The following is a 20,436-nucleotide window of genomic DNA, read 5'->3' as shown; positions in this document are numbered from 1 at the left end:
GAGCACAGTGACTTCTACGCAGCCCTCTTTCTCTTTTCCTTCTGTCTCCTGACTTAGCACAAGAGGCAGTGTTAATCAACCGCAATTCTTTCTTGACCCCCCCAGTAGGTTAGAGTCCAGTGATAAGAATGAACTTTGAGGCATGCAATAAAATTGTACTTCCCTCACTACTGACTTCTGACAACAGTGTGATTGTCAGCTAGCCTGTTCCCTTTGACAGCTTGTAGAATTTAGTGTTTAAAATGCCCTGTGACCTGCTACCCCACTGAATAAAGGCATGTACAGCACCTAGCCTGTGTCTCACAGCTCCTGGTGCCCTGGCTGTGGAGATTGGCCTTACTGAGCCTTGGTCCCACTTTTTTTTTCTCAGTGAGCAATGTTTCAGAAATAGTATTGTTCTACTTCTAACATCATCTACGCTCTGTGTGAGTTGCCATTGTCTTAGCTTATGCTAAGGTGATTTATAGGCAAATTAATTGAAGTTAGCTAACAATGAAACTGCACCCTCTTTGCTAACCATTGTTTCACGGCAGGCTTGTTTCTTCAGGGCAAATTGTCCTGCACTCTTTCTTCATTTTATTGCAGAGAATTCCCAGGTAAAGATGAAGTCATCTAATTGCCTCAGCCTTATACAGATATCAAGGAGTGAATACTTGTAGGACAGAAAAACTAACCCTTGAGACTTATTGCTTTTAAGTTCTTTTCTCTCTCTCTCTCTCTCTCCTATTGCTTGGTAATTTAAAACAGGTAGCTATAGTGTATGTCAGTGGTTCCACTAAGGGTGTACTGTTTGTGCTGAAGTTCCTAAAATTCGGCCCATGAGAGGGATAGTCAGCCCTGAATTTTATTTCATATGTTGTCTTCTCCCAAGTGATTCTTACTGAGGGCATGATAGAGCAAGCCCTCATATCTTTCTCTGCAGACAAACACAGCTCTTGCAAATCACCGTTTGCACAGATGCTTGCACAAGCAAGCTTTAAAGGACTGTTAAGCACATGGAGCTTTGTAAGCTCCAGGTTTCAGCAGGGGTACTAGCTGGATGCAAGCAAACAGCTTGATCTTGGATTTCTTTTGTCAGGAAAGTCTTTTCTTTCTAAATGTTTTCTGGCCACCAGGTTTGAGACATACTAGCCTGTAGTCAAGGTGATTTCTTATCCACAATAAGAATCAAAAAAAACCAGCAGGGTCAGTGGCACTTCTAATTATTCAAGTTGCTCCTGAAACACGGAGAGTTCAGGTTTTAAATGTTGAGTTTAGCAACTTGCAAATTTAAGGTGCCTCAAAGCTACAAACTTAGCTATGAGGTTAAGTAGAAACTTGCATCTGTTGCAGAATTCCTGGAGTGCCTGCTCCGGTTGTCCAGTGGTTTACACAACAGAAGCTTGGATTCCAGTTTATCCTTTAGGTGGCAGGTATCTGAGGCCTAGACAGATGCTTGCTTGAAAAGTGCTGGTCACTGACAGCTTGCATTGATTTAAATGGGAATTGTGGTTGGTAGGTGTTATTTCAATTAGGATGCCTTCATTGTATCTTGCAGTCCAGTTGGAGGATCTAGTCCTCTGTTAATCCTGAACTGAGTTGAGAATGGTGCCTGTCACTTGATCAGGGCTTAATGTTGTGATGTTTCAGTAACTGAAATAACTAAACCTGTTAGGACTAAGATGAAGGGGAAACTCTTGTAATTTTCTCTTTAGCAGTAAGCTACAGGGTTATTTGGCTCAACTTTCTCTGACTTGTGGCCAATTGCTGGCCAGCTTCTGTTATTTATCGCGTAGCATTTTTTATGCTTGTCCCCCTTCTTGTCCTTCTTGTTCTTGTAATGATCAGATTCTTTTAATTGGAACTTGATGGTTACAGGTGAGTGGATCTGCCCAATTACTTGTCTAAAACTTCAAGTGCAATTTAGGAAACTCTTGTTGAAGTGTCCTGAGTTAGGGGACACTACAAGGCCAGCTGCGTGCATGCACTCTGTCCTTGCGTAAGCTGGTGGGAGGTGTGTCCTCTCCTCTGCTGTTTCACTTCTTTGGTGACTGAGTCACCTGGCTTGTTGAGCGCTAACAGTTATTCTGGCAATTTCTCAAATCGACTGCCCTTTGATTTGTAGTTGTAATAGAAGCCAATATAGCGTGATACGTTGTGTGGTTTTGTTGTACAGAATTACGTTTACTGTAGGGTCTGTGCTCCAGATGTATTGTATTTTATTTAATGAGAACTTGTATCCTGTTTTCCCAGTCCAAGCACATGCATATGTTGATGTTGGCCCTGGAGGGTTGTGTTAAGAGGAGACAATCTCAGTAGAGTGCTAGCTGAGAGGGAAGAGGTAATGAAATAATTTTTCTTAAACTCTTGCTGAGAGGCAATTAGGCTTTAAAAAAAAAAAAAAAGACGGGGAGAACTTAAAATAAAAAGACAGGTTTTGGTAGGAATGAATAGTGCTTTTATTTTGGCATGGAAATTTGTGCACTTCAAGAGGAGTAGGAATTTGTATTTTTTTTGGTAGGCATATGTGCGTGCATGGTATAAAAGCATGCCGTGACAGGGAGCAGCAGGGTCTTCTGTTACAGGCTGTAGTTCCAAAGTACTCAACTAACTCTTCCTATTGTTTTTAAAGGAATAAATCACTTTCTCTGCAAGAGAAGCCTCTTCTGCCTCCCAGAAAGCAGTATGTAAGAGTAGCCAGCTCCGAAGAGCTGTTTCATTAAGTGCTGGTGAAGTTTGTTTATTCTATATTGGCAGCTGCCAAATAGGGGACAAATATTTTTATTAAGTTAAATATTAATCTGCTCCTTCTCCTACTGCAGCTTCTGTTTCAAGAGATCTCTGAATCTGACTGCTGTGAAACAGGAAGAATGTAGAGTTCTGGCGTGGCTTGACTTCAGGGCCTTCTGGTTTTGTGGTCTCATTTCAGATTATTTTGTATTTACTGCAAGAGTTAAGCTTGGCTGTTTGGCTGTCGTTGCATTAGACAACAGCATTTTGTATGAATACAGCATCTGTTAACAGGTTTTGTTGGCCCAAAAGCTCTGTGACTGAAGCGGGCTTTTTAGATGAGCTTTTGGTGCCTACTTCCTTGTTCTATTGGTCTTTGTGCCAGTTCCTTCTTAGCAAAAATAATGCTGCTTCAGCTTTCTTTAGCGTAATTGTTAAGCGCTGAAACAAACATCAACTGACAAATGAGTTCAAGCATCACAAATGCTGTTCTGAGGGAGCATCATTTGTGTGCACAACTTCCAGGCTCTTTCTTTCCCTCCTTGAAAATAGATTTTTGTTACTTTTCAGCCTTAAAGATTAGAGTAAACGCTGGTAAGGAATTCTGAAGGTATTTAGAGAAATGTGTTTTTTAGAGCTGATGATCAGTGGGAAGGCTAGATGAAATCATACTTAGTTACCATGTAGAAAGACTTGGGCCTTGAATCTGAAGGCAAACTGAAAGTCCAATGCAAAAGGATGGTCAGACAAGTGCTGCTAATAAACACTTGCATTTAAAAACAAACAAACAACCATTGTATACAATTAGGCTAGTAGTCTATGAGCTCTCTTGTAACTTGCTTATCTCCTGTGGTGAAGATAACTATCTGGCTTCTGAGGTGCTAACAGTCTTAGGATCTTGTGGTTGCCCAAGGTGTCACTGAAATACAAGTGAACATGTTTCTTTTTTTCTCCCCCTTGAGGGAATTAATTTTTCTGATCATAAGAATGACATTTAAGCTACTGTGCAAATCTAGGGTTTCTCTTTGCAAATAAAGAGCAAGAGAATTTGTACTGTAGTGAAGAGCTATCCTGACTTCAGTGTAACATTTTCTACAGAAATAAGTACTTTTAAATATTTCATCACTCAGTTTCTTTTAAACGCATCTTGTTTTAAAAACTCTGCCTGGGGTGTGGGAGATCAGGTCTTCGAAAGTTCATGCTGTGAGGCTAAAGAGAGCACACTGAACTATTTTGTAGGCTGGAAAATAGGGAATAATGAATCATACACGCTAGTCTTTAGGCAAGACAAAAGTGATACGAAAACAAGGCTATAATCTTAATTCTGCGTAGTTTGTCATTTGAAGATGAATTTTAGTCCTAGTCTGGATAATTTACTTAAACCTCCCAATAATAATCTTTTCCTTTCTTGAAGGAAACTTTTTTTTATCAGGTGAAGTAAGCAGTCTTTGATCAGGGTGGCCTGTGTCTCATTCACAGCCAGTTATCACCTATTTGTGCTCTACCAGTGTATTTTTCCAAGAAAGTGGTAGATAAGGAAGATGCTTGTGCATTTTTTTATGAACCCTTAGAAATGAAGAGCTCTAGCAAACATAGATGCTTCCCAAGTTTTCTGATAACTTGAGGAGGTGTTGGGAGGACACGAATATGCTGAAAATGGTACAATTTGGCCCTAACTGGCTGTATTAGAGAAAATAACGTAAAGCTGCCTGGGAACATAGCAGATTATTCTGGGATGTTTGTTCCCATTAATTCTTTAACTTCAGTCTTTTTACCTACCATTTTTCTCTCTCATAGCACCAGTCTTAATGCTTAGCAGTGTGGCCCTGTTTTGTTGCTTTAGGGAAGTCTTGGAGTGTTCTGTAGTTTCAGTGGTACAGAGAAGTTTTTATTTGAATAGCAGTAGAAGAGTGAAGGCAATATTTCTTCCTTCGCTCATATCTTTGAGATCATTCCTGAATTAAGGCATGAAAAATTCAATGTTGATTGTTTACCCACAAGCATGAAGTCACTTTTTTCCCCAGTAGCACTAGATTGGCTAAAATGTAAATCTTGTTTGCACTTGTTTTTGTGTGGTAGGGATGTAACTGGTTAAAAATGAGAAACGTTTTGTGGGTCTCATGAATTAAGTTTAGCTCAACTTCCTTAGCGCCATAAAATGTGAAATACCTGCCTCTCCAGACACATGAAGGTGAGTATGTTTGCTTTGTTCCTGTGTTGCATCTGATAGGGAAGACAAACATCATTCAAAGTCCTGTGGCCTGAGGTGTGTGAACAGGCCTGGATAAGCCCCTGATCTTGTCCAAGTTGGCTCCAACTGTAGGGCAATGGTACAGGAATATTTTCTTGATGCCTTTTCTGTCCTGCTCTGGGATAAAAAGAAATGTAAGTCACTTATGACATATACCCAGAGACTTAAATAACATGCTCTGTTTTCACTATGTCAGCAATTGAAGCCGGTTTTCATGAAGGAAGTGGACAGTCACTCTCACAGAGTTTGTGAACAGTTTGGTGGCAAAATCAGCATTCCTGGACTCCTCATCTTCAGCCTCCCTCTTCCCAGCTTCCTGCTCTGAGAAGGAGCTACATAAAGCCAAGTAAGTCAGTTCTAGGCTTGTCCTGTAATATGGTTGTTTCCTGAAATCCTTATTTGCTTTTTTCTTGAACGTTCTCCTTGTTTGCAGGTCCTTGAGAGCCCCTCCAGAACATGGGAAGATATTTACTGCGAGGAGGTCCCTCTTGGAGTGAGTAGTTCAGCTTCACCCTTCCCATTAAATTGACTGACTGAAAATACCCTTGATAACAAACAAGCTAGCCTTTGCTTAGAGGTACTCCATTTCCCCCCCACTCCGTTTTTCCCAGCATTCAATCCCCCTTTGACTAATCTGCCTAAACTTCTCCATTTCTTTCTGAAACATCCAGCCTACAGCTTGCAGGCTTCCTCTAATGTAAATATACAATCCCTCAGTACCATTGAGATAATGGCTAATTATCCTTTGTCTGAGGATAAAGGAAAGAAGCGTCTGACATGCAGACTGGCTTTTAAATGGTGTTAACTGCAGTCTCTTGAATTGGAATGGTGATGTCATGTTATCGTACTATGAAATGCTTTGAAAGCAACATACTGGAGGTGTGATCTGCTATGTGGATGGCATGGTAGCATTTGAATCTCTTCCTTAGTGAGCTGTTTGAAGTGAGTCACATCAGGACGATCTACCACATGTTCATCGCTCTTCTCATCGTCTTCATCCTCAGCACGCTTTTAGTAGACTTCATTGATGAAGGAAGGTAAGAGTGCTTTGGAAAGACAAGGGCCGGGGCTGGGAATTGCTTGCTCCCAAAGAACCAGAGCTACACACAAACTGCAGAATGGAGCAGGAAGGAATCCATCCTTGATCTTATTAGAAGGGGGTGTTCAGCTTGGTGTACTTCAAATATGCTGCAATTCCTGTTGAGGGGATATGGAAGCTTCAAATAAAATTATCTAGCCGTCGGGAAAATCTTATGGACAAGTGCTTTGTTTCAATACCAGTAGTGAAAGCAGCCTTCAGCTGCTTGCATTGATTGGAGGACAGTGTTTTTGAAGAAAATACTTTAAATACGTTAGCAGTCCTTTCTCTGTTTAGAAATGATAGTCCTGGAATGCTGTACTTGTGCTTAAAAATAGAACTTTGTTTATCCTGTGGAAGAATCTCAAGGATATTTGCACAGCCTCTGTTAAGACTGTTCTTTGAAGGTAGCCAGTTCTAAACAGGATTGTGAAAGACTGCTTTCCTCACGCTTGCTTGTTGCTTTAAATAGTATCTTTTTGGCAAGCTGTATCTCATGTACACAAGTAGGATTACATGTTGATCTTGCTGATTATCTGGTCTTCAGTGTATAAAGCCAGAGCTATGTCGTGATTGTCTTGCTTGTCTAGGTATAAGAGCAGGCTCATACACTATTGAATATCATTTAGCTGATCCTCACTTAACAGCGGTATGCATTTTGGGGGAAAGTCGGCAGTTACTTCTAAAATCAGCTGAAGGACTGGGTTAGAATCATAGAATCATTTAGGTTGGAAAAGACCTCAGATCTGGTCCAACTGTTAGCCTAGCACTGCCAAGTCCACCATTAAACCATGTCACTAAGCACTACATTTACAGGTTTTGGAGACCTCTAGAGATGGTGACTCAGGCTGCCCAGGGATGTAGTTGTGACAATACTTCACAACCCTTTAGTAAATAAATTTTTTCCTAATATCCAACCTAAACCTCCCCTGACACAACTTAAGGTCATTTCCTCTTGTATTATCTGTGATTACTTAAAAATTTTTTTAAAAAAAGAGCTAGATCTGATAATTTAGATCCACTTTGCAATGAGCCTAATGGATAAGAAAAAATTAATTGCGTTGGTGTACTCTGCATTACCCATTCCTCTGAGCTGGGTTTAGAACAGCTACTTATGTGTAAGAGTAAGCTCTGGTGACTTTGATGGGCTGTACAACTGAACATCTGGGCTTTATGTTTAAGTTTGATTAATGAAATAAATTACTCAGTGTGCATTGCTTGAATATATTCACATTGACCACCCAATGACTGTAAGCCTTTTGTGTGACTTCTAAAAATGAATCAATGTGGAATGTGTACAGTTCTCACAAAACAGAATTAAATTAGGTTTGAGTGCTAGGTGCCTATGGTGACGTGTGTGTGGGAGCCTCTCTAGATGTTAAACTCCTGAGAAGAACTGATTCTTCGTGGATTAGTGCCGTCCTATGAGTGTTCCCCAGAAGCTCTTTTGGATCCTGATTCAGCAGTGCATCATTCAGTCACATGCTTTTTATTAGTAGGGATGAGCTTGAACATACTCTCAAAGCACATTCTCATCTTAAAGCTGAACTTAAGCCCTGTGGGATTTGAAGGTAAGCCGTTCCTGACAGCACTGATGGCATGAGTCCTTCAGCTTTTATCATCTGCTGTGCTGGTGGGTGGTCACTTACACCTACCACAGACAGCCCTGTTTCTGAGCTGAAAACTGTCATGTCACTTCTACCTAGTCTCTCAAATAATGGTGTTCTGACCTTTCGTGAAGGTCATCAAGTAATGATGATCTGACCTTTCATCACTTAGTGAAGTGGAAGCATTTCCTAATGAAACAATGGACTCTGAATATTGTCTCTTCCCTTGTGCCTTTCAGGCTGGTCCTGGATTTGATCTCTTGGTTTTCGTTTTTGGAAAGTTCCCGGTTGTCTTCTGTACTTGGCTGTGCATGTTCTGTGCCACGGTTGTCATTCCATACAGCCTTTTCTTCCACTGGGCCCAAGGTTACTGCAGCTCCTCCCATCGTGTAATCCGCTCTCTCTTCTATGGGATGTTGTTCACGCTCTTCCAAACAGTCGGGCTGGGTTTGGGCCGACCTATGTTGCTGTATCATATGCCCTGCCTCCGGCTTCCCGTTTTATTGTAATACTGGAACAGGTAGGTGCCTATCTATTACCTATGGCTCTACTGAAGCTTCTTTTCAAAATAAAAAGGGTCCTTTTTCCGATGGGGTTAGGTGTTTCTTTCATTCATTAAATTAAGCCACAGCTGTGGATGGAGTTAATCTTTGACTTAAACACTTACTTGTGGCAGGTCTAATGAGGAAAAACTACTGATAGCAAACTTTGTTTTGATGTGGAAACCACTTTTATTTTACCCTAGGATTTTGCAGGTTGTCTTTTTTTCTGAACATGCTTCAAGGCTGAAATTGTATTTATTTCTAGTTGTCTTGTGGATGCTAAATGCCTAAAAACAAGCATAGGGACTTGTGCTGTAGCTCACCAGGAAGCTGTTAACACTCCTCTCTTAAATAAAGGTACATAGTCAGCGAGTGATTCCTCTTTCTTTGTCTTGTAGACAGAACTTTATTGGAAATGGAATCTTCTTTTTCTAGAGCAGTGGGAGGGATATGAGAGTTTGTGGAGGACTGCTTAAAAGGTTAATACAAGGATGGTCAGAGATCAGTGTGTAGGCCTGAAAAATTAAATTTGGACAAGCCTTCCTTTTGGTCCTTAACTTTAAAAAACAAACAAAAAAACCCTGCATGGCAGCTGCAGATCTATAGGTCGTACCACTGTATTTTAGCCTAGTCGTTGTTGCTGTAGGACATTTTTAACTTTAACAGCACAGTTTCAGGACTTTGGAATGTACTGGCCTATTGAAAGGGATAGGGTTTTTTACTTCCCTTTTACTAGCCAAAGTTTTTGGTTAGTTGGCTAGTGGCTTACCGGTCTGATTTGGAATCCCTGCATACACCATATATGGCAGTCCTGTGAGTATAAATGAGGTGTGTTTTGACTCTTCTGAGTCATGATTGCTACAGCTTGTTTTTCATTGCAGTGTTTTAAATTCCTGACAGTTAAACAGGCTTGTGGGTAGAGGAAGCAGCTCTTTCCTGGTAGGAGTAAACTGGAGAGGAGCCAAGATGCTAAAGGTGTTGCCCTAAGATGCTGGATGCAATTTTTGTTGGGAAGTTAGTGAGTATTAAGGTGATGTTCTCTTAATATTACAGGTTCGTCTGGTTATGAAGGCTCATTCATTTGTCCGTGAAAATGTACCTCGAGTCCTGTCATCTGTAAAGGAGAAGTCTAGTGAGTAACTTGCCCTGCTTTTTGCTGACAACTGTGTATAACCAGCTCTTGCTTACCCTCCATTGCTCTGAGTTGGTGTCATGAGTTGGAGAGAGGTAAGATTTGAGTAGATCACCCTGGATGGGGAGGTGATGATGCTCTAGGATGGTCTTCCACATCATAACTTCAGTCTGAACCTTTTCATTTGGTATTAGGCAATAAGCCAGACCATTCAGGTTTGTCTTGCTTCAGGACTCTTATTTCTGCTTCTAGGATCAGTATGTAGAGGGTGCCTGCACACCCCCCCGTTCAGTGCTCTAGTGAAATGACAGCAATTCCAGAAGAACATCCAAAAAGCTCTCTTGGTGATGTTTCCCAGAGCTGAACACGAACCCCTGTTTTGATACGGGCCTTACAGTTCTTCTTCCTTAGGAGAAGAGGAAACGTGATATCCGGGTGTTAGCACTGTACTGCCTGTTAGCCACCCTGACCTGTTAGCTGTGCTTTACAAGGATAATTCCTTCTGATATGTCTAGTTTGCTTTATCCCCTGGGAATCCCTTACCCTTAGTTCTAGTCTCATCTTTTTTGAGGTGATGAGAGCTGTATGTTGGGAGAGGGCACTGGGGAAATGAAACCTTCGGTAAGCAAAAAGATTGAAGAGTTTTCTTTTCTCCTCTCCCGTTCTAGGCTCAGTACCTATTCCCCGAATTTCTCAATACCTGTACTTCCTCTTTGCTCCCACCCTCATCTATAGAGACAACTATCCCAGGTAATGTGAGCAACACTAGTAGAATGTTGAAGTAGTCTAAGAACTGAAGCCAATATTAAGGACCCCTGGATGTGATCTGTTAAGTTAATGAATTAGATCTTTTCTAAAGATGTGGTTAAATCTGTAACCTGGAAAAGACAGGATGTGGTTATGGAAACTACACTAATAATATTTTTTTAATTTGACAGTTCGTTTTTCTTTGGAAGTGCACAGGATGTGAAACAAATGAACTTGTTACTGAATATTGTTGTATCCAGTTCCCGCAGCAGGCTTGTGCATTGCTTCATGCAGTGTTCACAGAAAGCCCTACCTCTGAGTTTGAGGAGGTAGGGCGAAGCCTTTGAAACTGGGAACTCACCAACTTTTCTGTACTTTGTGTTGAACTTTGATAGTGTCAGGTCAGCAGTTTTGTGACTATCGGGCAGATCACCACCTCCTGGGTAATTGCGTAATACTGCCCTCGAGATACTTTCCCACTTATGGGATTGCCATAGTTGTCCTGCTGTGGTTGAAGGTGAGGAACCAGCAATTTGGTCCAGGCATCTCTTGATGAATGTCAAGAGATTAAGAACCTTGAATTCTAAAGTCTTTTTCAGAGAATAGATCAGTAAAATATGTAATTGAAAGGAGGATTTTGCTGCTCTGAAGTCCTATTTAGATGTGACACTGTGTCCTTTTTCCTAGGAATCCCATGGTAAGATGGGGCTACGTAGCTACCAAGTTTGCACAGGTGAGTAATACAGCTTTCTGAAGAATGGATTTTCAGAGGTCATTTAAACTGTGTTGCTAAACACTTATCCCCTTGGCACTAAGTTGCTTCAATGTGTTGTGGGCTTACTGGAAAAGAATACTTTTTAGTGATTGGAAAAAAAAGAATGATATTGTTGAACTAATAGTTGTGTCAGAAATAAATAATCCTTGCTGAAAAAAGCCTCTAGAATTATTTTCTTGAGCAAGCAGACTCCATTCTATACAAACAAAGCTGTGCGTAGGGGGAGCAATATCCATGCTCTGTCACTCTTTCTTCACACTGACATTGCATTGTAATGCACTGGTACAGCAACTGGTCTGCAGATATTCAAACCAATTTTGAAATAAGAGGCCTGGAGTTCAGTGCTTATTTGAGCTCAAGTCTGACCTGATTTTCACTTCAATGTCAAAGGGAACCTGTCTGGGCTGCGAGCTTCAGTAGCTTCTTGTGGATTTGTTTCCAAGAAATGGCTTTGTATGACTGAAACTTTTATTTTAACACAATGCATTCCTGTTTTTTTCTTAAACAAAAAATCATAGGCCTTCGGCTGCTCACTCTCTCACAAAAGAATGACAAAGCACACACCTGGTTTACAGGAGTGTTTAAAGCAGTGGCATTTTGACTTCAACTTTCAGAGCAGGGATTTGTAAGCCAGGGAAGGGCTGAGGTGGTTTGGCTTTTACTATCTCCTTTGGTAAAAGTAAGTTTTAATACTAGATATGATTACAGCATATATTTTTCAATTATTTCTAGACTTGTCCTGGACCTAGATCACAAAGCACTTTGCCCACTTACTTTGGCATTGACATGAGTCTTTTGTCATGATTTCTGAGTTGATAGGACAAGTAGGAACTTGCAACTTCTGTAGTAGCAAAAGCTAGTAGAAAAGTTGATTATTTTTTCCTTTCTGGCTGTGAACACATTCCAGAAATGGCTGCTGTTTCAATTTTTGACTAGACCGTTACGGAAGCTCATTAGTAGCATAGTAAAATTATACTTTGACTTGTGCTGGCAGCTGCTGTTCCTGTGTTCATCTCTTCTAGAGCTGTGAAGTGGTAATGTCTTAATTGTGCTTTTCTCTTAAAATCGCTCTTCTGTTTCAGGTGCTTGGTTCACTTTTTTATGCCTACTACATCTTTGTGAGACTCTGCATTCCTCAGTTTCGCAATAGTAGCCAAGAAACCTTTAATTTACGAGGGCTGGTCCTCTGCATCTTCAACTCCATTCTGCCAGGTAAGACCTGGATCCATAAGTAACTATCTTTATGGGAGAGACAGAAGGGAGGGGAACTGCTTGATACAAGCTATATTCACAATGGGCAAAGATGCACAACGGAGGTCTTGTGGGGAAACTTCAGTGTTAAACTTCAGAATTGAGAGTACAAAATAAGTTTGGTTTTTGAATTAAGTCTTCAAAGCCAGATTCTAGGCCCTCTTGCCCTCTGAAATAAGAAACTGATATGGTTTTACTTTTTTTGTGTGGGTGGCATAAAGCTCATGTGTCAGTGCCTATCAGAACAATTGACTGCGTTACATGTTCCAACGTGTAGCTGAGTGAGAATACTACAAAATCAATCTCACTCTGTCTTGCTTCTAGGTGTACTTATTCTTTTCCTGGTCTTCTTTGCCTTCCTTCACTGTTGGCTTAATGCATTTGCTGAGATGATGCGCTTTGCAGATAGGATGTTCTACAAGGTAAGAAGCAGGAGTTACAATTTATAAAGCATGCGTTATAAAGCTTCTAAACCAGATCCTTTCGTCATGGAAAGGAAAGAGAAGGAAAACAGCTTTTTCTTAATGAGCAACTACAGGATTTTGCTTGTTTTATTCTGTTAGGGCTCAAATTTGTTGCTGTGCTTGAGAACAGTTTGTATTTTTACTTGGAAGTCTGAATGATTTGTGGGGCAATACATCTTCCCTTTGCATGAACAGAACCACCCACCACGCATACCTAATAGCTCTGTTAGCATTTTTTCTTTCATCATTTCAGCCACTGCAGATTTAGACAAAACCAAATCTTGATAAACAGAGGAAAATGTTCGAAGTCCAATGGAATGTATTATTTCATGGTGCAAATCGTTATATTGCCTTGGTATTATTCCAATCAATGTTTCTTCTTGATATTCTAGAATGGACTTGTAGAATGGGTTGTGCTGAATTAGATTTAATACTCTTTCAACTGTGCTTTCAGGACTGGTGGAACTCCACATCCTATGCAAACTACTACCGAACCTGGAACGTGGTAGTACATGACTGGCTCTATTACTACGCATACAGGGACTTCCTTTGGGTGAGTAACAAGACAGTGCATTTTTCCAGATGCCCCATCACTGTCCATTGAGAAGCACACGACTGGCTTGCCTCTGCTGGTTTTGGGTAGCCACTGTACTACTTAGAGTATCTGTTGCTCACTTCCAAGTCTGTTGGGTGCACAAAACATGGATCTGAAGCCTAGTCTCTATTTGGAATGTTGCGATTTACTCGGCAGTCTGAACTCATGTTCTATTTTGATGAGCTTTTGATGAGTTGTGCATGGGCTTAACCTGAGAACTCATGCAGGGAATGCCTTAAGAAAAAAGCATCTAAAATCCAAGGTGTTTTCTAAAGAATTTAGCACTTTATATATGTCACTCTGCAAGAGAAGGCCCTTTGGCTAAGGCTGTTAAAAATTAAAAAATAAATTGAAACAACTGAACTAAAACCACAGCAGAACAGATTGTAACACTTGGTATTCTTCTGTCTTCCAGTTCTTTGGTAAGAAGTTCAGAGCAGCAGCTATGCTGTCTGTCTTCACAGTATCGGCTGCTGTGCATGAGTATGTTCTGAGCATCTGCTTCGGCTTCTTTTATCCAGTTCTCTTTTGCCTGTTTATGTGCTTTGGAAGTAAGTTCCCAGGAGAGAGTATGTGAACGGGCTGTGGCATCACTGATGTATAGAACTGTTTCTTGTCCAAGAGTCTGCAATTGTGGGGTCCAAAGCTTGTAAAAGGTTTTGTGCAGTTAAACTTGAGACTTCGACAAACAAGATATGGGTGGGGAGGAAGAGAGACTATGTATGATGCATACTACTGTTCATGTCACACCATACATATTTAGTAGCACTGCTTCCTTTTTTGCAAAGCCTTAGTTGACTTCCAACCTGCTGACATGCAGAATTCTTCCTTCTTTCAAGCTGTACTGTAAGACAAGTATTATTTTGGTACTGCAGCAAGGAAGAGCACACAAGTGAGGGCTCTTGCATTTCTTTTGGTTTGAGCTAGAATAAGTTAGGGGGCTTTAGAACTCTAGGCCACCTCTGCCAGTGTGCTTTGGTCACGTACATAAGAAATCAGTATTGATCCGAAGCAGAGGTATACAGCTGTGCCAGGTTGCTGGTGAACTTCTTTGAACTAAAGGTCAGAGTTGAGTCCGAGTATTTGCTCTAATGCAGTGCATAATCAGATTTTTGTGCATTACACCAGCCTCAGGGAACAGCCATGTTCTGGGGATGAAGTGGTGGAGAAGGGGAGTATCCACTGGTATCAGCTGGTTTCCAAGTGATTTTTCAGCTGCTTTTCTTGTTTCACCTCTTTCCAGTGGTCTTCAACTTCATCCTTAATGACCGTCGGAAGGGGCCCATCTGGAATGTGATCATGTGGACATCCCTCTTCCTGGGCCAAGGTGTCATCATCTGCCTGTATAGCCAGGAGTGGTATGCCCGCCAGTATTGCCCTCTGGAAAATGTGAGTGACTGACCCTGCCCTGTGGGATAACAGACCGCATGAGCAGCTTGCCCTTATTGCTGTGGGACGGGGCAGGAACTAATGGCACAAGCCTTTCTGACAGTCTGCTCTATTAGTTTATTAAGAGGTATTTATTTAAAAACCATAGAATGTCAGAAATCTCTTCTTAACAGAAGTGTTTTCCTTAGTACTCTTTGCTGACAGTATTTCACTTCTCAAAACTGAGGATGTTTTTCCCACATCTGAAAGGACATAAGGCACTACTTCCAAGTACATTAGGCCAGTCTGGCTGTGTGAATATAACTGTAGCACTTGGTCACTGAGGTCAAGAGAAACTTTTCTAGGAGGCCTACAAAAACTAAGCTTATTGTGCCTTTCCCGGACGAGTGTGGGTGGCAATGAGAATCAATTGCCTATAAACGGTCAGGGTTTTTTGTTGTACTCGCTTTCTCTGACACTTCCTTGGCATCAGACTTTTTCCTACATAAAAGTCTGTGCTGTGCTAGTTGACTTCAGTTTTAGCCAAAGGTGTGCGCAGGCAAACTCAATTTTAGGTTTGATTCCCACTTAAGAGATCGCTGTCATACATGACAGGCTCCATGGGGTGATATGCTACTAGATGGCACTGAGCTGATGTGTCAGAACCACAGGCAGGGCAGAAGGCAGGCAGCTCGTTATGGCTGTAACTAGACTTCTGTGCCTTTCAGTGGGGATAAGATTAGGGTTGTGGGGTATGAAAATGTGACTTGATCTTCCCTGTTAGCGAAGTTTGACTTCAGCAGACCACACCACAGCTGGTGGTGTTTGCCTGTGACTAACATACTGCCTCTCTGTTTTGCAGCCCACGTTCCTGGATTACTTAAAGCCACGTTCGTGGTCATGTCATATGCAGATGTAAAACTGATATGCTCTGGGCTGCATCACCACAGAAGATCAGAATCGTCCTCCAAGTATTTGGACCATTGACCTAACTCACTATGGACTTTTTCTAAGAGAAATTTTGCCTCCTGATTATTTGGGAGAAACTGTGTAATTTTTAAAAACATTACTGGTGCAACCCAGTTGAACTGGATTGCACCAGGCTTCATTGGCAGCATTTATTACATGCTGTCCATCTTTGAGCCATTTCCATGCCAATGAAATATTGAGCTGAAGGTGGAATCTACTGGAATCCTACTCATCCAGGGTCCCCCAAGTTGCTGCTCTTCTGGAAAACAGATAGACTAGTCAGATTTGCTAGTAGCTCATTTTTGGCTTCCGTCCATCTTCCTTAGCCATCCCTTTACATTTTTTCTCATTTTTGGTAATGGGATGTCTACAGAACTTCTATTCTTTGTGATCTTGTCCGTTGCTGTGACACGGACAAGAGGCAGAGCAACAGGATATTTGCCTCCTTGCTGTGAAAATAGCCAAAGTATTCCTGGATGGCTTTGAACTGCATTCTATGTACGTTGGCTGCCTGGAGATTTCAAGTGGGCAGAGGAAGAGGGCATTGCCAATTTTCTTGTGGCTGCATTGGAGACTTAGATCTTTCTATGTTCAGAAGCAGGGCACAGTGGGTGCAGTTCTTGTCTTTTTACATGGAAAATTTAGGTTTTCTCTGTATTAAGTTCCCAGCTGACTTTACAGTGTTTGTTTTTTTCTCGGAAGGCCCTTGTGAGTCAAGGAGTAGTTTTTCTTGTAGCTTTCCCTTTCTGTTCCTCCCAGATAACTAATTCTTTTAACACAATTTCCTTGTAAAAGAGCTCTTTCTTTAATTTGGCAGGTGCTTTAAGGTATACAAGTTAAGGCTTTCTGTAGTGAGAGATTTGAAATACTATGACTGACCTGTAAGAAAATGTGACTGACTTTACAGGTACATAGTGCATTCTCATTTGAAAGGGCTATGTCAAGTTCAACACCAGGAAGTTGTGGTGCCTCTTGCCAACGTGTACTGTAGCAGCTTCTAACGCTGCGGTGGGGAGTAAGACTTCACCCAGCTGGAGTCAGAGCTGCTTTTCATCTGCCTGTCTGCTCTCCTCAAGGAGGTTTTCAGGTGAAGGTCAGTTTCCTAGATACTACCTTCCCTCCTCTGAAGAGGTAGGACATCCTCCCACACGCTGCTAAAGGGAGAAGCATTAGGTGAATGTGGTGTTTCAGTATCTATTTATAACAGCAGTTACCCTGCCTATTGGGCAGAGCCCCTTCAGTTCCCTTACGTCAGATGGTAAGCACAGAAAGGGACTTATACAGGATTTGGGTCTGTCGGTTCTAATGAAATTACAGCTTCTGTTATTGGAGGGGTGGGTAACCTGATAATTACCTTTAACCTTTGTCACAGGAATTTCTTAATCACTCAAATGTTCCTAACTGGCACTTTTTACTAAAAGCTTTTCCTTACTGACCTACAGCCTAGGTATTGGATACCAGCAGTATTGAGACTGATGGACTTGTCTCCCAATCCACTTACGACTGTCCTTTGGGCTTCTATTTTTATTAACTTGAGGGGGAAAAAAAGGCAATTTCATGAGAGCTAGATGATACTTAAATTTGTCCGGGTCTTCAGTCTTCTGTAAGAGGAAATCTCACTTATCAGAAAGGACATTGTCAGGTCAACTTTGCCAAACACAGCATGTGCATATGTGGCTCTCCTCTAAAAATACCTCGTACCAGAACTTGTTTGTTGAAACAGCTGAATTGATTTCAAAGGAAGGAGTTCATGTATATAATCAAATGGGGCAGTATTAGTATATAAAATCTGGGGAATTAAATGGATTACTTGTTCAGTTTGAATAATCCTAAATCTCTTTTACCTTATCCTTTGTGGTAGGAAGGGGTAGTGCTGGAGCAATTAACCAGTCACTCAACTCAAGCTTCCTTTTTTTAAAAAGCTAACAAAACCAAACAAACCCTTTGGCCAAACAGCTCTGTCACTTCCTTAATATAGGATGAAATTCAGTCCGGTACTTTTGAGTTGTGGTGCTTGAAACACTTCTGTACAGATGTAATTGCACTCAGATAGGGTGCGGTGGATTTGAGGCTTGATTTTTCTTCTTGATGCCTGTGTCAGGTCTTGCTACTATCTCAGTGTTTTCAAAAGGAGATAATCATGGCACTTTGTGCCAACTTGTAGTGTTTCCCTTTTAGCTGGCACTGTCATATCCGTAACGAAAAATATCAGCATTTACTGTGTCAGTGTCCTTAGTGTTTGAAGCCTGAAGGCTTGAGCACCTGGCAAGCAAAAGGCAACCAAAAAAGGGTGCCTAGCTGTTGGAACTTGTCTTAGTTCTTTGACAGTTTGAGGCTTTCAGCCTTGTAGATCAAGGCATCTGGCAACTGTGCTGTCAGGGAATTATTTTCACTTTCATGGGGTTTTTAATTGCTTCTGATTATAGGCTTCCTTCCATTTTTCTGAGAGTACTGGAGGGGAAATATGAAGTCTTTTACACATTACTTGTTTAATTAGTCAGTATACCATGCTTGTTTTGAGAACTCCTCTTAGGCTGCGAGTACCAGAGCTGGCAGTGCGGTGTTCTGGTCTAAGTGAATGCTAAAATTCACAACCTGCCATTTTCAAATGCCCAGTAATGGTATATACTGTTCCCCGTGTTTCTTTCCAACACAAGAATTGTGAAGCTTGCTTCCATGGTAACTCCTTAAGTTTTGAGGTGAGAAGCTTCCAGCTTTGGAATGGCAGCCAGTACAGCTGCAGTTCATTGCTCAGTAACATCACAAGAATCAGTATTAATTTGGTGAAATATGTCCAAAATGGGTCCCAGTTCTCATGCAGAAAATGGTTTGTTCTCAAGAAGACAATGTGCAGTCTTCATGCCTGGTACATTCTTTTGGGATATTTTGTTTCCTGCCTTCCAAAGCGAAGTAATCCTGTAGTTGAGCAGTTAACTGTATGCTATCCTGTGACAGCTGCCTGAATAAGGCACATGCTACCTGCTGTGGTGGGGGAAGGGGGAGATCCTAATGTCACTTTTAGTATGAAATGGTGTTGTTGACATGAATCAGTCCACTGGCTAACGGACAAGTGAACTGTTGAACTCCCACCTTCTGAACGTAGATGGGCTGGAAGCACGGAAGTCCAATGTAAGCGTGACCTGTGAGCAAGCTCCTGCAGGACCAGCTCTGCGCAGTGCCTCAGCCAGCTGAGCTCAGCCTCGTCTCTTCTGGTGCTTGTAGCTGGGCCAGCTCCCCCTTCCAGGGCGGAGAAGCCATTGCTGTGTCTTGATCTGCTGTAGTGTCAAGGAAGAGGTGTGCAAGCAGAGGACAGCACAGCAGCTGGCTCTGCACAGCCACTGTGTGCTGGCCCCAGCACCAGCGATTCCATGTATGCAACCTGTACCACGTTCTGTCATGCAGAAGAGCTGTTTATAATCTATTACAGCAGTTGAAATATATTTTGCTATTAGGGGAGGAAAAAATTGTCTTGGCCTGTTTCTTTTGCCGGTTGGTTTGGGAGGGAGAAGGGGGGGAGGGTTGCAAGAGGGCAAAGGGGAGTGGGGCTGGGTGCAGGGTGTAAGATGTGTGGGGTTGCTCTCCTGGGAAGGTGGCTGCTATGGGGTGGTGTGGGGCTGGCCGCTTCCAGAATGCAGGGGCACAGCAGTGGTGGGGGAGAGCTCTGTGTTTCCGTAGTGATAGAACCACTGCGGGGCTGCCCAGGGGGAAGGGCTAGCAGGTATGGGGGGGCCTCTGGCGCTCCCCTTGTAGGGAGCAGGGGAGCTGGTGTACTGTGGGGGTGGAGGACTGGCGAGCGAGAAGCAAACTAGAGCAGAAACGGCCCTGGGCCTGCAGCAGGGCTGCAAGCTGAGGGGTGTGGGGTGGCATGAAGCTGAGCCCACAGCTCTGGGGAGCCCCTGCCCTGTTCACCACCTCCATTAGATCAGGGGATGTTCTTTGGAGCTGGGGAGGAGCACAGGGAAGGGGATTCTAGCTCTTGGAACAGGCCAGAGTTTCAAAACTCTCTCAGTTCAATGCATATTAAATTGGACCACTGCCAAACATACATCATGTTGGTAATTTCTGCCTTTATTTTGGGCCTGAAGAGGGTTTGTGTGCCAAGAACTTAATGTGATGTCTTCCAGCTGCGCGCCACATGCTCTAAAGTCAAGTCTTGTCTGTGTCCTTAAGCTGTAGCAGCTACGCAACAGCGCCATTAATCAATCTTCCGATCCTTTCTGGGGGGAATATAGCGTACTGCCAAGCAGCGTTGTTAAAGAGGAGGGGAGGGTGGGGGGAAATCACTGCAATATTTTCTATCAGAAGTTTTTAGCAATTTTTTCTATTTTCTTCCTGACAAAGCAAGTTTACCTGACAAAGCAAATTTACCTGACAAAGCAAGTTTACTTGACAAAGCAAGAAATGATTTGGCTGGCTGGGTTACTCTTTGGTTACACCTACATGCACAAAAGCACGTATAAAGCCAAAGAAATGCAGTTAACCTAACTGGGAACCAGGATGCAGCTGGTAATGAGGCCAAAGAATTTATAAAGAACATTGTGTATTGGCAAGGCTTGCTGGGGTGGAGGGTAGGCTTCACATGAGAGTTCCTGGAGATGAATTTAATGGAAAGATGAGTTCTTCATTAGCAAGACGTTGATAAGAAAAAGTGCTAAGACTAATAATGAAGAAATTTAGTTACAATTAAGCCTCTGGCTCAGTTGTTACATGTGTAAAAGTAGCAGTTGTTAGTTCTTAACCCATTTTGTACATGGAAGAAGCAAGCACTCCCATGGTGGATGTAGTGTCTAGAGAGCAGAACTCATCTGGTGGTCTCAGTAAGTGCAGAGAAGTGCCATTTTGTGATGCTAAAAGTAAATAATTTGCTGAAGGTGTATTTGACTTGGATATAAAATAGCCACAGGCAGTTGTGAATCGAGCTGATGCCCTATCAGTCTTGGTTATGAAA

At 42.1% G+C, this 20,436-nt stretch overlaps 1 protein-coding gene across 1 annotated transcript; it reads left to right on the top strand.

Annotated features, from left to right (window-relative positions):
• Positions 1 to 5,156: 5,156 nt before the first annotated feature.
• On the top strand, positions 5,157 to 18,952 carry SOAT1 (sterol O-acyltransferase 1). The gene is given in 16 exon segments (XM_035537826.2): positions 5,157 to 5,195; positions 5,197 to 5,306; positions 5,394 to 5,453; positions 5,890 to 5,997; positions 7,885 to 7,892; positions 7,895 to 8,086; positions 8,089 to 8,165; positions 9,241 to 9,319; positions 9,988 to 10,069; positions 10,754 to 10,799; positions 11,924 to 12,053; positions 12,417 to 12,514; positions 13,011 to 13,109; positions 13,567 to 13,702; positions 14,395 to 14,540; positions 15,382 to 18,952. Coding segments are annotated over 16 exon segments (1,449 nt in total). The 5' UTR covers positions 5,157 to 5,174; the 3' UTR covers positions 15,439 to 18,952.
• Positions 18,953 to 20,436: the final 1,484 nt, after the last annotated feature.

The sequence above is a fragment of the Cygnus atratus genome, chromosome 8 (genome assembly GCF_013377495.2).
Source record: "Cygnus atratus isolate AKBS03 ecotype Queensland, Australia chromosome 8, CAtr_DNAZoo_HiC_assembly, whole genome shotgun sequence".
Classification (NCBI taxonomy): Eukaryota; Metazoa; Chordata; class Aves; order Anseriformes; family Anatidae; genus Cygnus; species Cygnus atratus.
Note: the sequence above shows the minus strand (reverse complement) of the source record. Positions and strands in the feature narration are given on the sequence as shown.